Here is a 25,437-nt window from a genome sequence, read left to right as displayed (position 1 = left end):
TCAGAAATCAGAAAAAATTTCCGAGAAAATAGAACAATCTCTGAAAAATAAGCTAAACCCAATTAGCAGAACTTAAACTAAAATGACCAAGTGAATCTACTCAAACAAGGGCAGCAATAATTCAGAGATTACTTTAAACAATAATTTGTTTTTTATTTGTTACAGCATTTATTTATTTATTTATTTATTAAACTTGTATGCTACCCATCTCACCAGAGGCAACTCTATGTAGCTTACAGACATACAGTATATTAAATATACCTAGCAATCTCTTCTTTTAGAAGTCTATATTCTATTTTTTTTTCTTCTGGTAAAGCCTCAGGAGTTCTCACAGGATTATTTTCTTTTTCTGACTTTAAAGGTGCTTTGGGTTTTGATGCCTGCAACAAAAAGACCCAAGAAAGGAACAGTATTAGAAGTTCAGAATAAAAGTTAATTTGAATTCATTTTTACGTAGTATAGTTTTTTCTGGTTTAAATACAGTATTTCCCTTCAGCTGTACTTTCTGGGAATTCTAGTAGTTATACTTCCAACATATATGCTTGTGAATATGGATTTAAGAGACAAGAGGACATCAAGGTAGCACTAACTAACACTGAGGAAAGACCCAATAATATTTCAGGGCTCCTTTCCAAAAGTATGTTCTGAAAAACTTTGAATGCTTCATTCTCTCCTACCATGTCAAATCTTTTTCCAACATGTGCTATTCTAAGGAATGGTCCAATTCCAAAACTGTCTGTTTCAATCAAATAATTTCTAGAATATCTCAGAGATCTTTAAGTTGTAAGATACAATTCTGAAAATTGCAGAACCAGAACTTCAGAGTGACTTTTCTTCAGAAGAAGATTCTGAAATTGCTTGCTCTATTTACAAGTTCAGAGGAAGAGCCATTTTACAATTTTTCTTTTAATAAAAACTATCCTATAATGAAAAATATGTGCATGTGAGAAATGTAAGAAATGTGTGGCATACATGGCAGCTACTCATCCATTTACCTCCACAGTTCTTCTAGCTTCTTTGATCATAGATTCTAGACCTCCAAATTCATTACTAGTAGAGTTAGGTTGTTCTGCATCTGATTCACTGTCATCTGAATCATTCAATGTAACAACAACTGACTTGTGCTTTGGAAGCTGCAGAAATAAAATTACTAGTCAAAGAATATAACAATTTTGACTGAAGATAACAGCCAATCTATTATTATTTGATTTTTAAATGTACACTGAACTTCCATTTGTTAGAGGAGAAGAGCATGTTAACCACTAGCTTTTTCCAGTTGACTTTATGTTGACTTTAATTCTTAATGTACACAAATCTGAAATCAGCTTTCCTCAGCCTCATCATCATCTCAATTGAAAACAGAAAAAAACAAAATATCAATTTTAGCCACTTTCCTCATATGACAATTTATAAGACACTTTAAAATATGAAGGCATTTTTTAAAAAGTTATTACCGCAATGACTGTTCGGGGGGGCCTTGGTACTCTAATAATTTTTGTGTTCTTTATACGAGGTTGACACACAGTATTAATACTGACTGCTGAAAGATTGCTTCTTGGCACAGAATAAGAATTATTGGGAAAAGGTGGAGAAGGCGGACTGTTATTATTTGAGTTGTCCTAAAAAAAAAAGATTACAACACTTAAATATTATATTAAAATTATATATTAAAATTAATAAACTGTTCAAACACATTATAAGTTTCTCTATATATCAATGTTTAAAATATTGTGCAATTATTTAAAAGTAGGAAACTTATAAATCTTTCATTAGCTATTAACTTTGATGTCTGCCATATGACTAAAATCATATTCTCCAAAATCCCCCACATTATTCAATCCTGCTACATTCAATATAATCTTTTTAAACAATTAGGTATCCAATTCAACAAATATCCAACTATTTTTTTAAAAGCACTTTAGGGGATTCAGGGATGTACAAAAATTGTATTTATCTTACAGGCTTTAAGAGATGAACAAAAAAATTCCTACTGTTTTTTTTTTTTAAATAAATTTTGGTGCCTATTTACAGCAGCCCTGAGGTTTTTGAAGATAAGGCTTCTTTCTCATACCACCCAAAATCAGCATGTGATCACACAACATATTCACTGTAATCAATGTAGGAACAGTAACAACCTGTCGAATAACAGAGGAGCCCATTCTGTTTTAAAGAAATGCGCTGGATTTTTCAACAGTTAAAAAAAAGTTATAAGTACATTGTAAAATCTGCAAACTACAATGATCTTCCCACTTCGCAAATCTCTTTCCAGGGTGGCCAATAGTAGCTGAATTTCATTCTTGTTAGTCCTTAAGGGGGCCCTGGTGCTCTCTGAACTTGGTTGTTTTCTTGCAGGTTGTTTCATTACCCAAATTAGGTAACATCACCAATTCTTTTTTTCTTCCTAGCTAGTCTAGCATTGATGACATTACTTAGTTGGATATGAAATGTCTACAAGAAAACAAACCAAGCTCAGAGAGCACCAAGGACCCCTTATTTTAACTGGGATACAAATATTCTTCTTTACTGGTAATCTTTATCCATAGATCCATTCTTACACTCCATTTGAACCTAAAGCTCCCATTTTGATTATACTGGGTTTATAGCAAAGCTATTTTAAATCCTTAGTAAATAGCGGAAATGCAGAAGAATCTTTAAAATTCTAAAGAACTCATAATCTTATCTGATTTCTACCATATATTCTACTTTTCCTCAAACAAAACAAAATGTACTAGGGCTTCCACCTAATGGCAGTATTAAAAATCTATTAAATACCTCAGGTTTGAAAGCTCGTTTGTTAGCTAAAGATTTAAGTAGCTCTTCCCGTAGTAACATTTCTTCTTCCTCCTCCTCATCTGCAAATGGAGGTTTTGGGGGTTGTTCAGGTTCTTCAGGTGGAAGAGGAGGAAGAGGTGGTGGCAGTTCCAGAGAGACAGTTGAAATACCCTCCATGTACAATTGGCTAATTGGTGGTAGAGTCTAAAAAAAGTGTAAAGAAAAAATACATGTTATTGCTACTAAAGATTCTCCAGTACTATGTTCTTCTCACCTCACAGATGGAATTGCTTTAAGACATCTACATGGAGTTGTCTTTGAAGATTCAGTAGTTGCCCTAGCCACTAACTAGGGACAGTAGAGCTAGAATCTTTAATATTGGGGTGGGAACTGCAATGATTATCCATTTGCTTCTGGTTCCATATTAAAATGGTGATCCCTTTTAAGGGTTACACAGTTTGGTGCCCAGATATCCTCAAGAGTGTACTGTGTGGTTTTTCCAAGGTAGACCATGTATTCCCACCTTGCATTAAGTGAAAGATCCATTTAATCACAGCTGCCTTTACACTATGAAATATATTAGTGTATTTTTCGGAGTATAAGACGCTCCAGAGTATAAGATACACCTAACTTTTGGGGAGGAAAACAAGGGAAATATCTCTGCCTCCCAGCAATTTGCCTCCTTGCAACAAACAGTACAGACAATATACACTGTTTGTAGTGTTATACTTCAGACTATACTTGTACAGATGCTGTTAAAATGTGCTTTCTGGAAGTAGTTATTCTCTGCTATTTAAAAGAATAGCACTTTTTAAAACAATAGCACTGGGCCTCTTCAGATCAAGCATCTATTTTAAAAAGCTTCTTCATTTTGTTAAGTTGTCTAGAACAATAATAAAGCAGTCTTTAAAAAATAAGTCTAATAATTTGAACATTCTATAGGCATTTATAGTTGTTGACTTATCTCCTTGCAGCAAACAGCCTGATTAGCACAAGAAAAAAAATCTGCCTCCCAGCAATTTGCCATGTGGAGCAAACAGCTAGTTCCACTTTCAATTTATCCCACTCATCAGCTGTTAGAGGCTTCAGGGATTGCTATACCTTATTGAAGCCTCCGCAAACCCCCCCCCCCTTTGCTGCAAAGAGGTAAATTGCTGGGAGCAGAGGCCAAAGGGTGGGGGCTGGTGGTGGGTGGGACTACATTCGGTGTATAAGACACACCCAAATTTTCACCCTCTTTTAAGAGGGGGGGGAAGGTGCGTCTTATACTCCAAAAAATATGGTACTCCCAAAGTATTCTTCAGCATAAAACCATTTTATCAAGCTTTTCTAGCACAACTTTTTTATACAATACTGATGATTAGTAGTGTTTTCAAACAAGGAGCAGAAAAGCTGTTTCAGAACTCCTATTATAATAGGTACTTTAAAAGAGAATTCTCAAAATGGCCAAAATGAACATACCAATGCAAAAAAAAAGATGCACAAAGAACTTCCATAATTGCATGTTGGAGGCATAAAAAAACCATATTCTTAGATTTTTCTACTTCAAAAATTTCATTTTGTATTATCACTTACTGAAATCTGTGGTGTAAGGGTCAGTGAGATTTGTTGAATAGCAGAAGGAAAATATCCAGCAGGACATTCAAAATAAGGAGGCTGTACTGGAGAAGATGCTAGAAAATATTTATCAGAAAAACTATTGTTACTACAAACTACCATTTATTAACAGCAGTGATCCCCAATCATACCATGATGGAAGAAATTATAACTATGCAAAATAAATGTCACAATTTAAACTCCAAGCTTATCTCATTCATTAATTGAATAAAATGAAAGATACCAGGATTCAATTAAGAATTATTTTTACACATGCATTATTCAGCTTCATGCTGTAATTCTTCAGTTACATTTCCAAGAGAGGGTGCGTGTGTGTGCATGGGGGTGGGTGGGGAGACAGACTGTCTGTCTGTCTATCTGCACAAACCAAGCAAAAAGAAAATTTAAAATTGAATCTTAAATCTGTTCCATAATAACACTACAATATAGTGGAGAGCTTCCAAAAATGGGGGGGAGGGGGTGGAACTACTTTTCTTCTACTGATGAAGAATTGATTTCACTGCCAAAGCCAGCTCTTTGGCAGCACTTGCTCCCTAGATTGAAATGGTCACAGTAAAGGTAAAGGTTCCCCTGGCATATATGTGCTAGTCATTCCCGACTCTAGGAGGCAGTGCTGATCTCCGTTTTAAAGTGCTGAAGAGCCAGCGCTGTCCGAAGACGTCTCCATGGTCATGTGACCAGTATGACTAAATACACGGAACACTATTATCTTCCCACCAAAGGTGGTTCTTATTTTTATATTCACATGTTTCCAAACTGCTAGATTGACAGAAGCTGAGACAAGTAATGGGAGCTCAGTCCGTTAAGCAGCGCTAGGGATTCGAACTGCCGACCTTTCTGATTAGCAAGCTCAGCGTCTTAGCCACCTCATCCAATTGAAATGGTAGCAACTAGGAAAGACCCCAGATGACTCTTGGACGATCGTACTACTTGCCCGTGAAGAGAAACCTGGTTGGTTGCAATTCATGAAAATCAGCTGTTTGGATTTTTAAGGACATCTTCCTTTTAATATAACTTTATGAATTTGGTTTTGCTTTTGACATATTTTGAATGTTACACATCTGGTTGAATATTGAACTAACTATCCTTTACCCTTGCTGGATTATGTGATTAATTTTTTCTTAGTGGTTTTGAAATGGATCACTTTTGTTTTCATTTCATGTAAATTGATGGCCCAAAGGTTTCTTTTTCCATAATGAAAGTGCTTTGATTTACACTGGACTGTAATAGTAAGGCATGTGTATTTCACTAGCTTTTACAAGAACTTTGCTGTTTTACTGTATTTTATTTCTGAGTATTTCTCTGCTTCTTTTTTTTTATTTACCTCAAAGAGACAATAAACTTTTCCCTTTGTCTCTTTTACTTATTTTCTGTTATGGGAAAAAATATCTCAATCTCTCTTGCAGCTTGTTGTGTGGTTTTTTTGGACTACATTAAAAATGAAAACATTAAAACTTCCTTGGAAGCCTTCAGAAAAAAAATGCTTTTTAACCGCCAAGCTTTCTTTGAAAATTTGGATAAAAAGCTTAATGAAGCAATAACAATTATATATCAATCTAAAGAAGACATTAGGCAGGTAATAGCAGAATTAGATTTGTAATTGGATGGACTCAAAATTGATTTGCTACTGACAAGAGTTGGAGAAGGAATTACTGAAAAATTACAGACTTGGTGGAAAAAGCTGAAAGGCCTATGAATCCAAAAAATTCAGAGATACCGAATGGAGTGACGAATTGGACTTGCTTAAGAAAATTTATGGACTTTTTAAACTCCATAACATTTATACTTATATGGAGTTACCTACAACAGAGATCTGAGACAATGACTGTAGTGGTTAAGGCTGAAATAGAAGTTGTTGCAGACTTCCTGCTAGTAAGACACAATAATGGATTGTTAACAGAGGGTTCTGAAGTGGGTTTCTACTGGTGAGGTTACCTGTTACCTGTGTCTTTTTATAGTAGATGATCAAATTGTTTGGGTAGATTTGTGGAAGCTTATATACTATAGATTTGTTTTGCAAAAGGGAAACTACTAATATATTATATTTATAATAAATATAGTAATATATTTATTGGTATTCAAATGGAAAAAACAATATATGTGTAATTTTATGCATTTACTTTTGTTTTTGTCCTGCTTAGTTCCTGTTTTTTGCAAGTTTGCATTTTAACTTTTGAATAAAATATTTTTTTAAAAAAGAACAATAACTCCATAATATAGTTTATATGACATAATTTAAACAAAACTAATTGGACAGAATAAAACTGAGGGATTGAAAGAGAAAGATACACACATAAACAGTGCCACAGACAAAATAGTATCTGAACACATCATTCAAAATAAGAAGCCATTTTCACCAAAAAAAACTGCCCATAAATACACTGAATGACGATATATATTTTAATATACAGGGCGGGCATAACCTTTTCCTAGGGGGTCACAGCAACACTTGTAATAACAACACAAATAATTCATACACCATTCGAAAGCCCATCAAAAACTGAGTTTATTGACACGATTTAATAGTCAGTATGACCACCATTAGCCCTTCGAACAGCATTCAAACGAGGTGGATAAGAACACAACAAATCTTCAAACAGTCATTATTTTGCAATTCTAGGGCGGGGCATAACCTTTTCCTAGGGGGTCACAGCAAGATCGACAGCAGTTTACAACTTCCGCGACACCTCATTTTAAAGCCCATAAAAAACTGAATTGAATGAGCTATTAAATGTTAAATTTGCTTTAAGAATGGCTGGAAAATTCAATTCGGAAGAACAAAGGATCATTGACAGAATAAAATGCATTGCCTTTCGAGAGGCACCTCGTTTGAATGCTGTTCGAAGGGCTAATGGCGGTCATACTGACTATTAAATCGTGTCAATAAACTCAGTTTTTGATGGGCTTTCGAATGGTGTATGAATTATTTGTGTTGTTATTACAAGTGTTGCTGTGACCCCCTAGGAAAAGGTTATGCCCCGCCCTGTATATCGTCTAGGGATATCAAACTCAAAACCTGCACACCAGATCTGGCCTGCAGGATGCTTAGATCTGGCCCATGGGGCCACCCTGGAAATAACAAAGGACCTGCCCGCAGTGCCTCTGCCAGTGAAAACAGACCTCAGGAAGGTCTGCATAGCCTTCCCAGGCTCCACTTTTGCCCATAAAAGCCTCCTACAGCCCTCTGCCAGCAAAGATGAAGTCACCTCCCCCCACCCCAAAGTTCCATTTTCGCTGGCAGAGGGCTGCTGGAGGCCACTGCAACCGAAAACTGGGTCCAGGAGTTCATTTTTGCTGGCAGAATACTTTGGCCACCACAGGTGCCCCAACACAAGTGATGTCATGCTGGCCACACTCACCCTGGCCATGCTCATCCCAACCCCTTGAGGTCAAACACAACCCTGATGCGGCCCTCAATGAAATCGAGTTTGACACCCCTATGTTAAACTTGTCTACAACAGAGGAAAAACAATGGAAAAAATAAAACTCCCAACAAAGATAAAACGGGTGAAGATGAATGGAGAGGTTGAAATCTTGAATTAAAGTACTTTTTATTTCATTTACAGTACAACTCCAACAATGTATCCTTATAAAAACACTTCAAGGTAAGTTAAGCTAAGTAAATGCTTTTTTCCAAATTTGTCTATAGAATTATGTTTCCTTCTAAGCAATATATGGGGCTTAGAATGTTTATTTATTAGAAAGATAAAAAAGACCTTTGTTTTATTTTTACCAATAAATCAAAATGTGATACAATAGTACCATTGTCGTTTTTTTTTAAACCTTCACTTGACATTCCTAAACTACCTTATTTTATTCATAATTTTTGTGTTTTGCACTTGATGCAGATGCAAAATTGTTAAGGCATTCCATTTTAATTTAAATCAACAAAACATTTTAGTAGTATTGCATGCAGGAATTAATAATGATCACTTACATATAGAATGCAAATATAAAAAGGCACTATTAGGAATAAAGCATAATTGCAAAAATAGTACTTACCAGGTGAGTTGGTTTCACTTTCTGTGTCCATAGCAACTTCATCATAATTATCATACTGATAAATTCCTCCTGCACTCTCAGTTGATTGCTTATCTAGGGACCTTCTCAAATCTTTATCTGAAGACTAAACAAAGTGTATTTATTAATCATATATGTACTTCAAACAATCAAATAGTTTTCCTTCTTCACTGCTAATAAAACTAACAAAAACCTGCCTGCTTTACTACAAATTGCTTTCAGGAAAAAAGGCTATAATGGTGCTATGCAAATTGATTTTCTTCTCGTACGTTTGCTTACAACTCCCACAAGGCTTACTTATTGACAGGTAATCAGAGAATAGATACCATGGACCAAAATTTCAGAAGGCAAAAATTCAGAAGATTGCCAAAATAACTTTGTACAGATGGTCCTCACTTAACAATCATAACAGTCATTAATTGAGATGCTCACATGACCACTTTGCTCAACAAATGCAATCCTAGCTCTCCCAGTTGTGGTTGTTAAGCAGACAGAATGAAAGAGCTGCTTGCACTCCTTTGTCAGGCAGCTCTTTTGCTCTGTGCATGGAAATAAACTCTTTCCCTGAGCAGGCTGAATGAGGCTTGGACAAATTCTAGTCCCATTCACCTGACCTGGGAAGGAGTTCCCTTCCATTTATAATGTAAAAGAGCTGCCTGCCGAATGAAGGTGGAAAAAAACTTTCCCAGGGCGACATGCACAAGGCTTGGATCTTTGGTTTAGCCTGTCAACACAGGAGTCATTCCCTTCCCCTCAAGTGTAGGACTCAGCTAGATTTTAAGAGTGAAAGAGCTCCCTGTGAGATTTGCTCAACACCATGCAGGGCACATAATTATGATTTGCAATATTTTTTGTAACATCCATTGGGTATGCTGTATTCCCCTAATAACCACATGGTTTTCTTAAAAACAGTGATGACTTGCTTTATGACCATTGTAAAAGTGGTTATAAAATTCAGTCAGGTCAAATAGTGACCCTGTTAATAATTACTCCAGTGTATGACCAAATTTCTGAGCATAATTTTGTTCCAAATTGAGGATTATTTGTAATTCATGTCCTAGAAATAAGCAGCTTTCTGAGTAACCTCATCCACTTCCTTGTTCTCTGCCAATCACTGCTTCTCCAGGCAAAAATACTTCTAGTAGATTGGTAGGGCAAGTAGGTTTTCCTTCTGTCCAAACAAGTACTTCTGCAGAAGTACACATTGCTTCTATTTTTTTAAATAGGATTATGACCCCACTAATGCCTTGAAAAACCATTAGATAATACAGAAGGCCTTTTGTATCTTGAAGACAAAGTCATGACTGTTAAAAATCAGCATAGCTTTGCCAAATTATCATGTGAGATACATATTGTCTCCTTTAACAAAGTAACTACCTTAGTGAACAAGAGAACACTTTGAAATAATCTATCTCATTTTTAGTAACAATTTACCTCAGTTTCTGACAAGTTTCTTGATAAACTGTTAAAAGTAAAATCTGGTAAATTCAAAACTGAGTGGCTAAACCATACGGACAGCATTAGTGACTTTATATTAAGTTGGAGAGAAGTAACTAGTAGTGTTTTTAAAGGATGTGACCATATTATTCATTGATCTGGATAATGGGATTGATAAGATTGCTTATGAAATGTGTAGAATGTTTCATGAGCTTGTGGTGAACTCCTGCACTGGTCCCACTAAACAAAAATTGGATCACAAAGATCCAAAACACTACATATACATATTACCTATATATTGAATAGAAGCAGTCTTAGAATAAATCTAGAAAGAGATGATCCTAGTTTTCAATCCCCCACCCCCGTCAATGCTTCTATTCTTTGCAGTACTGAAAAATATAAAATATCCCTATGTGTTATATATTTAGGATGCATTTCTTCAGAAGAAAATGCTGTTATTTATAAAAGTATTAACACTATTTTTGGTAATCAATTTAATGCTTTGACGATGTTATTTATTGCAAAGCAATGTTCCAACTTAAATTTTTGGTTCATAAAACATTTTGTATTTACAATGTTATCAATTTGAATCAGAATTCCCCCATGATTCATAAACCTCACACTGACTTTACTAAAAAACAACAACAACACAATATTGAAACATAGACCTTTTCATACACCATTTGGAAGTTTATCTTTTATTAATTGCTGGGGTTTTTTCATTATTATTAACTTTGCATGCCTTCCAGAATCATTTTGAATTGGGCATTGCTACAAATCAATAAATTAATTTTATCACCTACAAAATGTAAGAGATAAATTTCTGTCTATCATGGGCATTACATGATATTCCCTATTTCTAATTTTCTTTTACAATTTTGGCAGCTATCAGACAACATATTTCTAGAAAATGGATCAACAAGAGAAATATTTTAGCATTAATGGGATAGAAAATTAATGATACATGGCTTACAAAAAGTAACTTACAAAAGTTTCCAAATGTATATATTTTAAAAAGATACACCAGTTGTAATATTTTACATGGTATCACTAACAACCATTTATGTGTTGTATTCCTTAGAAAAGGTAGTATGTATGTAAATACCTTGCTTCTTGACCTCATCTTTCCACCAACCAGCTTCATGAACCTATTATACTGTTCTTCTTGATTTGAGAGATCACGAATTTTTCTAATTTCCTCTTCTCTTTTTCTTCTTTCCTCCTCTTCATCCTGTTTCCATTGTTCTTCCTCCTTCTGACGTCTTTCTTGTTCCTTTTGCTGCTGTAATTTTTTCCATACCTTTGTCTGCTGTTTTCTTAGAGCCTGCTTAGCTGTAAAAGAAAATTACTTAACTATGCTTTCTCCCCCGCCCCCAAAAAACCCCATAGAAAATCTACCAAGAATGTATCTTGTAAAAACCACCATTTACTAGGTTGATTATTTACCTGCAGTACTTGGCTTTTTGGCAGAATGAGATTTTGTATTGATTTTGCCTCTTTGCTGTACCGTTTTTGCTTTTGTTAGTTTTTCTTTGCTTTCTTTCATTACTTGCTGCTCTTTCTGCTGCCACTTTTTACTAGCAGACTGAAGAGCCAGTAGTCTTAGCTGTAACTCCGATACTTCTTGTTCCTCATCCAAGAGTTTCTATTATAGAAATAAAATAATAAATAAGCACTTTAATCCTTCATCCAATTGTAATATCTAACTGGGCAGAAATCCTGCCTTTCACTGAAATGGCTTATTATGTGAAAACCACAGGAATTAGGGACAGTTGGTTTAATGTCCAGGTTCCAACTGATAAACCCAACCAAGCAAGCACTGTTGAGATGCAAAACTTTATTGAGTACATTGTATCGGCAAAGATTGAAAGCAAAACTAACTCTATCTAATTCCTGCGGTTTTCACATAATTAAAGAATAGAATCTCCCTTCCTCTATTACTGCAGGTCACATTGTCCAATTAGATGGCCAGGTATTGTTATGGAAACTGTCCAAGTCTTTGCTGAATATCTGGTTAGGTGACCTTGGTTCCCATAGGACGATTCTTGTGCCAACTGGAACTGGCATTCCAAAGGTGGCTCTCACTTCCCCCTATTGTGGCAAACTGAAAAATGGCATTGGCTGCGACAGCAAAATCACACTTCAAAGTTGACAAGAACATTTTCATTGACAAGATAAACTCATTAATTCAGATTATATAGTGCCAAATATTTTTTTCTAACTTAGAACTTTGAAACATGTTAGGAATTACCCCCCATTAAGCTCAGTTGCACTTCTTTTCAAATTAAGACATATTGCAAATCTATGCTTTGCTAAAGCTCCTGATTTTAGTGGTGAAAGCAATGTTTTACCTTCTCTACTGCAGCATCAGAAGTGTCAAGCTTTTGTTCTTTTTCATCTGTTGGGGGGGAAAAGAGAGAACCCTGTTTTTCTAATTATGACAATATCATTCAAACAATTAATCTCCTAATTAACTAACTTTTGGGAACCAACTTCAAATTTGAAAAATAACAACAGAATAGTAAAAGAGTTCAAAAGGAAGGCTTCAAATTCCTTTTAATCAGAATAAAGATCAGTTGGAGATCAGCACCAAAGCAACACAAGTAATTTTTGACTCATAACCAAGTTGGGACCAAATTTTTTGTTGCTAAACAATGCAGTCATGAAGGGAGTTATCCCTGATTTTAATATATATATATATCCCCTGGTATGCCCCAATTATGGGAGGAAGCTAACTGCTTCCATTATCTGTCTATCGGCTCGTCACAAGAGTCCATCACGACAGAAACCCAATACTTTTTTTTACTGTTGCCTTTGTTTTACTGTTGCCAGCACAAAATAAATATAAATATAAATATAAATATAAATAATATAAATATAAATATAAATATAAATATAAATATAAATATAAATATAAATATATATATATATATATATATATATATATATATATATATATATATATATATATATATATATATATATATATATATATATATATATATATATATATATATATATATATATTCATATTCAGCTGATAAGGAGGAGACCTGTGGCTTGATGGCTAAGACGTTTGCCTAAGATGCAATACAGCACAGGTTCGAATCCCAGTAAGGGTATGGCTAGCTGATGAGAGCTAAATAGCTTGAAATAGATCTATACTAGTCTCCCTTTATTTATTTATCAGCACAAATAAAAACATATATATACATATATATACATATATATACATATATATACACATATATACACATACACACACACACACACACACACACACACACACACACACACATATATATATATATATATATATATATGAGCCTGTGGCCTAATGGCTAAGAAGAAGTCTGCCTAGTATGTAATATAGCCCAGGTTCAAATCCCAGTAAGGGTATGGCTAGCTGATGAGAGCTAAATAACTTGAAATAGATCTATACTAGTCTCCCTTTATTTATTTATCAACACTAATACAACAAAAAAATGTAACAAAAAGGCAACAGTAAAAATATTGGGTTTCTGCCTGGATGGTCTCTTGTGACGAGCCAAAGGACAGAGAATGGAAGTAGTGATCTTCCTCCCACATTTGGGCATACCGGGGGTTGTAAAAATCTAATAGATACCTTTCACCCTGGCCTCGCTGATAACGGATAAGAGCCTGTGGCCTAATGGCTAAGAAGTCTGCCTAGTATGTAATATAGCCCAGGTTCAAATCCCAGTAAGGGTATGGCTAGCTGATGAGAGCTAAATAGCTTGAAATAGATCTATACTAGTCTCCCTTTATTTATTTATCAGCACTAATACAACAAAAAAATGTAACAAAAAGGCAACAGTAAAAATATTGGGTTAACCATAACCATCGTATATAATAACTGTTGTATATACCCATTGTCGAGCACATGAATTTTGATCATGTGACTGAGGTGACACTGCAATGATCATAAAAGCCAGAACTGGTCATAAGTAACTTTTTTGAGCACTGTCATAATTCTGAATAGTTATTAAATGGATCATCCTAACTTGTGGACGTTCTTTCAATTTGACCAATGAAACCTCATTCTACTAACCATTGTTAAAAACTGTAATGATATTCAAAATATTTATGCCTAGATGACAGAGAACTATGTCTCATAAACTAAGTTTCATCTGGGTTGCAGGATTTCCAATGGTAAAGTAGTAGAAAAATGGATTACAGCCACAATAGAACATTCAGAAAAAAACTGCTGTATTCTCTTTCAATATAAACTATCAATACATAAATGATTGTATATATTGAATGATGTTCAGGAATAGAAAAAAGAAAGTTTCATAGTATGCATATAACATAAAACTCGTTAATTTTAACCTTTGCTATTGTTTTTATGACTTGAAATGTGCAAACCCAGTCAATTGGCTTAATCCAGTAAATCAAAGTTAAAATAACCCATACTTGGTTTGTTATGTGATTGCAGCCTATATCAAAGGAATTTTTAATTTGTAAGTTCGATGACTCATATTTAATACATTTTACTTCAACTTTTGGCTTTTAAAAAATTGATAGCTTCCTTAATTCTAATAACCAGAAAAAGCAAATAATTTTAATAAATCAAAAAGTTTAGCTTCTAAGCATTATTTCTGGTAATAAAATTGAAACTTTATTTTTTCATTGAGAAATATTTTTAAAAACTGAAGGAATCAAATTTCATTTTAAAAAGGTTACATATAATCAACTTAAAAAAAATACCTTCATTGATATCCTGGTCACTTTTCTGTGAATATTCTTTTATTCCATCTTTTGCTTTTTTCAACTTGCTCCTCTCAGCTAGCGTGGGCAGTTTTTGCCTAAGAGGTTTCAGTTCAAATGCCTGAAAAGTTAATACTTTGTTCTCCTCAGGAGACACTTCATTTACAGCATCTTTTGTAATACTGACATTTTCAATTGTTATTTGGTCCTGTGGACTGGATACTTCACTGTTGCTCTGTTGGGCACTGTCTTCTTTATTATTTAGAGCCAGTTTCTCATCTTTATTAATACACTCAAGTTCTAGTTGAATCTGTTTGTATTTCAACAAAAGATCCTCAAAACTCTCTTCCACTGAGTTATCATTTTTAGAAGAATAGTTCTGCTTGCGAGATGGGGACTTTCCAAATGTTTTGGCTGATGCATTAATTAAAGAATTTATCTAGGATACATTAATTGATATCATTACAATGAAGATATGCAAATATTGAAATGTAATGTTTGGCATTAAGAGATTTTACTCCATGCTCACATCATTATAAATCATAACCAATTTCATTGTATTTATTTTGTACAATGACAATAAAGCCTATACTACTATTATATTCTAAAATATTTTCAGAATTTAACATATATTGTACTTTGAATTTATTCACCATCAGTAAAATTTCGTGCTTGTCATTGCACTTAATTCTTCTCTGGTACTTTAGATATATCCCCCTGAAGATACTGCCACAATCAAGCTTGATCATTTCTTATCTGAAATATGTTTAACCTCAGTACATATCCCGAGTGATATTTTCTTGAAGTCTGCTAGGAATTTGGTCAAGTAATCAGATCTAAAAAGTATGACTGGGCATAGTGTCAAGATATGAGGCTACAAAATAATTCTACAACACAATTGTATCTACAATATTCTAATTATTGCAAATTTTCCTAAGGCAGACTTAAGTTTTTGATATTGGTAGATATTGTCTATTCACTTTCATTTCTGATGTTATTTATACTTAATGGCTCACATTTATACTTTTCAGTGATTTTCCTTTTATTTAATTACAAGGCATTTTAAACTAAACAGAAGACTGAAGAACTATAAACTGGATGATTTTATTCAATAATTATTGAACTGATAAAAATTGGAAGTTTCAAACTTACAAGAGTCTAACTTAGCTATTTGATAAGATTAAAAGTGTATAAGTTCTTCAGTATTTAATTTAATATTAAAGTACTATTTATTGCTAAAGTTTTTAATCTATCTGTATCCCACTTTTATTATTTTTACAAATAACTCAAGGTGTCAAACATATGCAACACACCTTCCTTCTCCTTTCCTCACAACAACCCTCTGAGGAAAGTCAGGCTGAGAATGTAATTTGTCAAAATACACCCAGCTAGCTTTCATGGCTAAGATAAGACTTGGACCCTTAACCACTACACCAAACTGGCACTAGACCACTAGACAAATGGATGGAACTCTCTAAGTTATAGGAAGACAGTACAGGTCAGATGTGTTGAATATTTGAAAGGGCAACACACAATGCAAATATATAAATTATTCCATTTTGCAAATTATCAACCCAGTGGCCTAGGCCCTAATGGCAGGGCAAAGTTTCAAATACAGGTATCAACATTTTATCTAAAATTTAATTGGCATTTGTAATGTTGAAATAATTCTCATAAGACAAGATGATCATGTAAAACTGTTTCAAGCAATTTTACACTTTTAAAATATAATTGAGTAGAATAATTGAATATAATTATATATTCATTAAACTAAAAACATTATGCAGCAATAGATGAGGACTGTTTGAGAAGTACTTTCATTCAAAATAAGAATACTAAGATAAATTGAAATACCCATTCAATAACAGCTCTCAAAATTTCTGAATGCCTCTTAATGCATCTTTATATATTTGAAATGCAGACATATTGACGAAAACTACATCCTACTCCATAGTTGCATGAATAAAATTACACAATTAAAACCAATCCAAACAAAAATATTACTTAAGTGATACGTATTGAAGATATAAGTGGTTGTAGTAATGTTTGGCAATGATATTCAACATAAACTCAAATTCATTAAATACACCTTCAATGAAAAGGAAGATATAAAGTCTCTAGTCAAAAGCAGCAAAAATCTATCAGAATTCTGTGTTAATATCTGACCCTAATTGGGTCAATGCAGGTCACATGCCCCACAATATATTCTTAGTAACACAAGCTTAGCTATGTAATTTGCAATATAATCTTTTGACTGTTTAGAAATCATTATACTATTATCAATATAGTATACAAAGTTGCATACTATATCTCCCTGAATTATTCCCACCAAATGCTTGAAAGTTAAATATTATCCTAATCATATTAGAAAAACACATCCAATGGACATTTTTTAAAAAAAAAATGGTTAATGTACAATATCTGACAAGGCTCCTTAGCACTAATGCAATGAAGAACACCCACTGTACTCTTCCAAAACTGAATAGTTAACAATCTGCATAAATGTGAAATTAAGTTCTAAATCTTTCAAAGCTCAACAACCAAGCAGAGCCAAAATGACAGCAGTGAATCTTTCTAATCTCTATTAATGTTCAATTCTTTAGCAGCTTTCCAAGCAGGTCAACATCTGCATGCCTTCCCCGTTTCTAAAACAGCTCTCCCAACCTGGTGATCTGTTGAGATCTGCACAATTCTCATTATTCTCTGCAAATCTCAACAACTCTGCCTTCAGATCCTCCATCACCCTCCAACTAGAAACAGCTCTTGACCCTTTAGGATGTCACCATAGTCTCCACCCAACCTTGAGCAAGCCGAGAGAGCAGGAGGGTTTCTTCCGAATTATCACTTTGTATGAGCTAATCCAGTGGTCTCCAATCTTGGCAACTTTAAGACTTGTGGACTTCAACTCTCAGAGTCAAAAGCAGCAAAAATCTATCAGAATTCTGTGTTAATATCTGACCCTAATTGGGTCAATGCAGGTCACATGCCCCACAATATATTCTTAGTAACACAGGCTTAGCTATGTAATTTGCAATATAATCTTTTGACTGTTTAGAAATCATTAGATGGGAGTTGAAGTCCACAAGTCTTAAAGTTGCCAAGGTTGGAGACCACTGGGTTAGCTCATACAAAGCAATAATTCGGGAGAAATACTCCTGCTCTCTCGGCTTGCTCAAGGTTAGGTGGAGACTATGGTGACGACATCATAAGTAGAGCCAAAATGACAGCAGTGAATCTTTCTAATCTCTATTAATGTTCAATTCTTCAGCAGCTTTCCAAGCAGGTCAACATCTGCATGCCTTCTGCAAATATTCTTTTAAACATTCATGTTTGCAACTTTTCTCAACAACTCTGCCTTCAGATCATCCATCACCCTCCGATTAAAAACAGCTCTTGACCCTTTAGGATGTCATCACCACAGTCTCCACCCAACCTTGAGCAAGCTGAGAGAGCAGGAGAATTTCTCCCGAATTATCGCTTTGTATGAGCTAATCCAGTGGTCTCCAACCTTGGCAACTTTAAGACTTGTGGACTTCAACTCCCAGAGTTCCTCAGCCAGCAAAGCTGGCTGAGGAACTCTGGGAGTTGAAGTCGACAGGTCTTAAAGTTGCCAAGGTTGGAGACTACTGAGCTAACCGACGCCTGTAATCAGACTTGAAGGAACCAAGATAGCACATTTAAGTCGCCTCATGCACAGCACCCCCTTCCCTCTAGATAAAACAACAGCAGCAGCAGCAAGAGGCAACTGTTATGACAAGGATACATTTCCGAGGCGAAGGCTCCCTCCAGCCTTGGCTGCCGATGTATCCACCACCTCCTCCTCCTCCTCCTCCCGAGGGCCTTCCAGGGGAATTGCCACCTCGGCTCCTTCCCCAGCGGCCTCCGCCCCGGTAGGCCCTGCCTCGAAAACGAAACCGGTCCAGCGCGTTGTGGCTGCGTTCCCAGAACGAGAGCCGCGGGCCGGCGTCGGGGTGAGGGCCGGGCGGCAGCCGCGAGCACGACGAGGAAGGAGGCGGCTGGGGACGGAAAGGCTCCTTCAGCCGGTACCCGCCGCCTCCGCCGTGCCCGTGGACGTGTCCGAGTTCCGGGGGAGGCTGGTGGCGCAAGTGAGGGAAGCGGCGAGAGGAGGACGGGAGGCTGTTCCGCAGGTCGGGAGGCGGCCTGCGTCGGGCGTAAGGGCCCCGGCCGCCACTCCGGTCTCTGCCGCTGGGCTCAGGGGGTGCATCGTTATTGTCGTCGTCGCTGATTTCTCCGTCCTCTAGTTCCCCTTCCTCTTTCGGGGAGAGGTCGCTCGGGGTCGCCGCCTTCTCCTCAGCCGCAGAAGCCGCCATAGGAGTTACTCAGCGCTCACTGGGCCGCAGACGCAGAAGGAAACGCCCCGGGCTGACCCGCCCACAAGCGCACCGCTCACTTTCGGTGCCTTTTTCCAAGTGGCGCGACGGCCCAGTCAGACCCCAAACTTGTACGCGCAACACCACCCTTCCCCTTTGCTCTCAGGACTCTCGCGAGACTTCGTTGTTTTTTCCGCTCTTCCCCTTCCTCAAAGGATAGCGGCGGGGGGGGGGGGGAAGAGGAGCATCACAAAGGGGGGCGGCGAAATGCACGTTGGGAATTGTAGTCCCCCCCGCCGTCAGGAAATTGAGGAGGTCAGTTCCACTTCAACGAAGAACTGGGAAATAATAACGGTTCTTTAACGGCAATTGTGCCTGCTCTAAAAATTATGAGGAAAAGAATGTCTGAAGATCTAATAAAGGCTGCACAGAGCTTAGTTTAGGCGTAGTTGCAGAACAGGACAAAACTCAGCTCTACCGATGGGTTTTGTATAGTTCGTATTTAACTTGTGGAATCCTTCGCTGTAAAATGTGGAGCTGATAGCTATTATCTTATAAGTTTTAAATGAGGAGTGGCCTTATTCCGAAGAAGATGAAGATAAAATCCCAATAAGAAGTGGGTATGTTTAGTCTAGAGAGAAAACCAGGGGGAGCAGTTCCTCAAATATTTAAAGGGCTGGGTGGGAAAAGGTGTAGCTTTATTCTAAGAAGGTAGGACAAGAACCAGCAGGTGCAGCAGAAGCTTTACCGAAGATGATCCAAACTTGAAAGGGGGAATACTCTGACAGTTGTTAAACAGTTTCCTAGAGTTTGAGCCTGATCCATCTCTAGAAAAAGAAATATTAGAGGATTCTGATTGGAGGGTCCCAGCTCAAATTCAGGAAGTTGGAGAAGACAACTGAGTCCCTTTCCAACCCTGTGAGTCTAAATCATGAAACCAATACTATAGTATCAAGTTTTATAAATGAAATGGCTAGAAATAGCTGAATGCTAATACCTTGTATGTGGGCTTTCCATGTGTATTTGGTTAGTCACTGTAGAAAACGTGGATGCAAAGAAGGACTTTAGAAGGTTTAAAATCCCAGAAGTACTTTATGTAAGTGCTTCCCTTCAGTTCATGAATGATGCAACAGAAAAGTGGAATACTTCTAATTGCAATGAGGCTAGTAATGCAATGTTGTGATACTGACTTTCCTATGTTCCCTAGGACAGGTTTAGAAAAGTAATGATTCTTGTGGGTTTGTTTCCATTCCTATTCAACATCATCTATTGTTGGAAAAATAATCACTTAACATGTGGACAAGTAGGAATAGGTGAACATAATCAAGTGTAGATTTTAAGTTTAGCCATCTACCAAGTTGCTGAACTAACTGGTTGTAAGTACAGAGAGGTATGAAATTATAATGGAAGAGCTGCCTTTCTGTTTGACACAACCACTCCTATGTGTCTGAACCTTCTGTGAGTATTTTTAAACAGGAGCCTAGAGCAATTTTGACATTTTGCTAAAATCTTGACCAGGTTTTGGGAGAGGATATAAGGTGACACAGAAGGAGCAAATGATAATAGCAAACTGTTCTTGTTTAGCATTGCCATGGAATAGCAACACCTGGAAATACGATGTGGAATACAGGTAGTCCTTAAGTTACAGCCATATTGGAGCTTGTCCATTAGGATCAGATGTCAGGACAAATATTAAAAGAACTGCCTCAAGTAATGACCAATCATCCCTGCTCTTCCCAGTGCATTCATTGAACACACAGGTCAATAAGTGGGCTGTGGGCTGCCTCAGGGATAGGAGAGATCCTGGGAGGCCTAATGCAAGTAAAAAGGCCACCTGCCTTGGCTCTCCCACAGCCTTCCTCACCACGAGTTACCCTATGCTCCATTTCCCATCCATTGGGTAACTTGCATACATGCCTACCACACAGCTGACTGGCTTGCTGGCAACAAACAATTTGGAAGGAAAAGATGGGGTGTGCCTGTCTCTCCTGATTGCTGCTGCCCTTCTGGGGCCAAAAAAAGGATGGGTTTCCTAGTCTTTCAGAGCTATAATTTCAATATTTGCATATCTTCAAATCCACCCAAATCCACATTTCTTCAATAAAGTAAAAAAAAAAGCTGGGATTTACAGACTTGTCTAATTTTTACCACCACCACCCATTAGGTTTTGAAATGAAACTCCACAACTCTGCCCTCCAATCTCTATCCCTTTTAATAGCTTAATTTGCTAAATACACTGCCTGCCTGGAAAGAGATGGCAAAATCTGTAAGTTATTTACCTTGACCCAGGCTGAAGAGCATGGGAAAGGGATGATGCAAGGAAAGAAAATATTTCTGCAGCAAAGGTCTGGGTCAGCAAGACAAATGTAGACATTGGGAGTATGGTTTTAAAGAAAAAAGACCAATAAAAAACACCAGATTAAAGGACTCAAGAACTCAGATAACCAACAATACTGTTTAATGTTCAATGTGCAAGACCAAATATCTAGGCTGTGGTCAGCAACTGAGGAAGCAGACAGGAGGGAATGGGAGAATGTGTCACTAGAACATTTTCTCACAATGTTTTTTTAACTTATGTTTAGTACTTTCTTTTTTATTTATTCTGTTGTCATTATCAAATGTAGTCTTTTTATTTTATATTTCACTATTTAAATAATAAAGACACCCAGAACTGTTTTTGTGAGGAGGGTGGCCATATACAGTAAATGTGATAAACAGACATCCTTAAAATAAGAGACTGGAGAGATACACGAAGTCCCACATTCCCTTGCCCTGAGTTACATGTGGGCTAAGGATATACACTTTTGGTACCATTCCAATGCATTTTGTGCACTTTTATATGAATCATTTAAAATAATAATTAACACAACAGGTGCAGATCATGCTGGCTCTCCAGCTTTAATTGAACCATGATTCTCTACAACTCCAACCAGTATGGTAAAGAATGCCATGTGTTATAATTCATCCATAATTAGAGCCACACAATATATCTCCAATATCTCCAAAATATTGGAATGAGACCTCATTCCAGAGGACAGGCACTGTGACAGTGACTGTGCACTTCCATGGTTCTGATAGAGAGTATTATTTAATGGGAGATAGTGGTTTCTCAAGTAATCAGGACCTATGCCATGAAGAGCTTTATAGATAGCAGCCATCACTTTGAATGGCACCCACATGCAAACCTACAAGGACTGCAAATTACAAACTAAAGATGCGACATAGATATCCTAAGGCCTGCCTGCTCTGCTACTTTCTGAACCAACTGAAGGCTCCAATTGGTCTTCAAGGCAGCCCATATAAAAGCTGTAGTCAAGCCATGAGGTGACCAGGACATGATCTACAAAAGGGTGCAACTGACACATCAGATGAATCAGTACAAACAGCTGTCACCTTCTTGACCACAGCTGTTACTTGCTTATCAAATGGGAGGTGTGAATCCAGGCCAGCCTGTAGATTGTGCACCACTCTTAAGTGAAGAAGTACAACCCTATCCAAAGACAAATGTGGAATTCCCTAGGTCTGGGTGGGCCAAATACCCAAAATGTTTCAAAACTGTGTTGGGGGACAGTTCCTACCCATACAAATCCATACAGACTATAGATACTGGGATAGAATTTTGGTAATCTCACGTGGCCAGGCTGGAATTGAGAGATATAATTGAGTATCATTAATATATTGATAATGCTGAACCCCAAACTGTGGATGGTACCCAGTAGTGGTTTCATGTAGATTTTGAAATGGAAGGTAGAGAGTAGAATCTTATGGCACTCCTCAAAGAAGAGGCCAGGAGAGTAATCGGTGTCCCCCCCAACCAATACCAGTTGGACCCAGTCCTGGAAAAAGATTGCTACCTTTAACCTAGCTCTACCATAGGTAATCTACAAGTGTGACCAAAGTTGCCTCAGTACTAAATCTGGTCCTGAAACCTGACTGAAAGAAGACCACATACTCTGTTGCCTATAAGGTTTTCATCAACTATAGAATCAATCACTTTCTCAAAAACCATCTCCCAAAAGGGAGGGAAACTGGATGATAATTATCAAAAGCAGATGGGTTCAAGGATGGACTTGTGAGGGGATAAGAGGACCACCACCTCTTTCATGATAGGTGATACTATCCCCTCTGTTAAGCTAAGAACACAGCATGAACATAACTGCAAGTTGCCTCCCTGGCTGCTTTTACAACTCAAGAAGGGCCTGGATCCAGAAACAGGTAGCCAAGTTAACAGCAGAGAGGGGCCCCAGGGAGGGATGATAGCAGTGATTTGAAAGGTAATATGTCCATAGCAATGGATGAGGTCAATGTCTGCCACTTCCAGATTCTGTATTAATCCCAACATGACCAACACATACTATATAATATATATATATATATGTAGGTCTCTAGTTATTTGGGTTTTCTCCCGCATAGAATTGGAGATGTCTTGGCTACGTCTTAATTCTACGCAGGAGAAAACCCGAATAACTAGAGATCTACATACTAACACCCACGAAAACCTCAGAAAACATTTTATATATATATAAAATATATATATAGTATATATATATAGTATTGCTTCTGTGAAGCAAAGTCCTTGAAAGTTTGTAACAACTCACAAATAGCAATAGTCGCCCTCCTCCCCTGGGCTGTCAGCAGGTACAGAACCTACTCCTATTCTTTTTAATATAGCTTTAGCAATCCTTCAAAATAGTATTAATTAATACTTTCTTTGAAGAAAAATCTAATGCTCTTCAAAGATCATTAAATCTGTGCTGGTCAGGAGCCTGTCAAAATCTTAAAAACACTATGGAATGGACCAGTCAGATATTATTTCCACAGTAGTATGTATCGGAGATGGTGACTCTTTGAGAGCTGTATGCGATGAAATTTCATTTAATGTATGCCATTTAGTGTACATTTAAAGTGAAAATAAAGTTATTCTAAGTCTAAATCTCAGCTAGTTTGCAAAAGCCAGGTATCTTGCATCTCCTGCAGTACAAGCGACATGAGTATGGAGGCCAATTCATGTAAACCAAAAGGGAAATGACTACAGACCAAAGTGTCCATAGGTACTGTGCAGATTCCAATTTCAGCAATATTGGTGAAGCATGAAAAATGTGTGTAGCACAAACTGTGTAGTAGAAGAGGGAAAACATTACTTTAAACCTAGACCAGCTAGGATGATTTTAACGTGTCTCAAGAGGTTGATATAAAGATAATGACATAATAATAATAAAAAAGCACTTATTGATATCTTCATGTAATGAATAAGGGAATGTGAAGAGCAATCTTGAATTTTTCCTTTTTGATTGGCCAACATAAAACAATTGCATTTAAAGACTGTATATATACATGCTTACTTGATAGTACATTGAATTTCATGCAAATGTATTTTTTAATAAATACAATGTAAATTTCTCTTGTCTCTATTGCCTTGTCTACTATAGAACAACAATTCTTAGAACTGAATTTCTCATAAATCTTTTGGATTTTCATCTGTTAGATTACACATTATCTAGATTAATGGATTCTAGTTTTGTGTTCTAATTTTGTGCTGAATTTCATGAAATTGAAATTCAATTTCTAAAATTGAAGAATTATTCCCATATTTTAAAAATGATTTAAAAAATAGTGTAATAAATAGTGTGATTTTATATTTCAAATTATACATAATGTCCTAGTTACTATTTGCATAGGAAGTGCCTTAAATCAGGGAAAACAAGCCCTCTCAATGTCATTGGATGTCCAGTTAGCTGGCCATATAGAATTAAAATCAAACAGCATCTGGAGAGCCATAGGTTCCCAGTCCTTGTTTTGAATGATTTTGTAAATGAAAACTGTATTTTTTGAATTGTGTTTATTTTGTTTTTTTAAATAATTATAAATTTACATTTATACTAAGATATATCACATTTGCTCAGCCATGTGTCTGAATGAAAAACAGCAATTATGTATTGCTCAATGATCTGTATCTCTAATTCTATGTATTTAGATGCAGTAATAAAGCCTATGTGATATATCAAATTACTACTCCATCTGAATTTAGTGTGACTTACTTCTGAAAAAACATTCAGACTATAGAATATGTGTCTATTGGTAGATCCTCCAGAAATTGTATAGAACTGGGTTATACAGACATGAAACAATGACAACAGTGGATAATCAGAATTCTGTTTCCAACAAAATGTGCCAATAAAATATGCTGGGTGGATCTCCAATTTCACAAGAGGAGAATGATGGAATAAATTATAGACATTACTTTGATGTGAAGCCTACATGTTAAGGCACACCCTCTTTCTTCTTCCAGTGCTGTTTTGTCTTTTAAGGAAGTGAGTCATGAGAGAGAGCCTAAATTCTTCCACATAAATGAAAGAACGTGAAACAAAATTAGAGTGGGCGAAAAGGAAATCCAGAACATTTTTCTATTCTATTGGAAATTATTGTTATTGACAACTTACTATGACACGTTTAACATTTTCCCAGGATTCCCAGTGGTGATTTTGAGATACATATTTCGCTTGCATTCCATAGTTCTTGGATTTCAAAGCTGTGC

General features: G+C 36.4%; 1 protein-coding gene across 4 annotated transcripts in view; it reads right to left on the bottom strand.

Moving 5' to 3' along the window:
- Positions 1-19,027, bottom strand: part of ZFC3H1 (zinc finger C3H1-type containing) — a 49,748-nt gene extending 30,721 nt beyond the window's left edge. For 2 of the 4 annotated variants that reach the window (XR_001313581.2, XR_001313582.2), the window contains exons 1-11: positions 18,335-19,027; positions 14,572-14,985; positions 12,198-12,244; positions 11,293-11,491; positions 10,952-11,178; positions 8,392-8,515; positions 4,348-4,445; positions 2,773-2,976; positions 1,455-1,619; positions 996-1,133; positions 262-380 (exon numbers count right to left, since the gene is read on the bottom strand). Coding sequence is in view for 2 of the 4 variants with exons in the window: in XM_014066991.2 (XP_013922466.2) it covers positions 262-380; positions 996-1,133; positions 1,455-1,619; positions 2,773-2,976; positions 4,348-4,445; positions 8,392-8,515; positions 10,952-11,178; positions 11,293-11,491; positions 12,198-12,244; positions 14,572-14,985; positions 18,335-18,902 (2,303 nt within the window). In the remaining 2 variants the exon portion in view is untranslated. The remainder of the gene's footprint in view (positions 1-261; positions 381-995; positions 1,134-1,454; positions 1,620-2,772; positions 2,977-4,347; positions 4,446-8,391; positions 8,516-10,951; positions 11,179-11,292; positions 11,492-12,197; positions 12,245-14,571; positions 14,986-18,334) is intronic. The other 2 variants (XM_014066991.2, XM_087723436.1) reach the window with 2 other exon arrangements.
- Between the last annotated feature and the right edge of the window lie 6,410 nt (positions 19,028-25,437).

This window comes from Thamnophis sirtalis, unplaced genomic scaffold (genome assembly GCF_051295495.1).
Source record: "Thamnophis sirtalis isolate CommonGarterSnake01/CBP01778 unplaced genomic scaffold, rThaSir2_p1.2 scaffold_9, whole genome shotgun sequence".
In the NCBI taxonomy this organism is placed as follows: Eukaryota; Metazoa; Chordata; class Lepidosauria; order Squamata; family Natricidae; genus Thamnophis; species Thamnophis sirtalis.
This window is presented reverse-complemented; position numbering and strand designations above follow the sequence as displayed.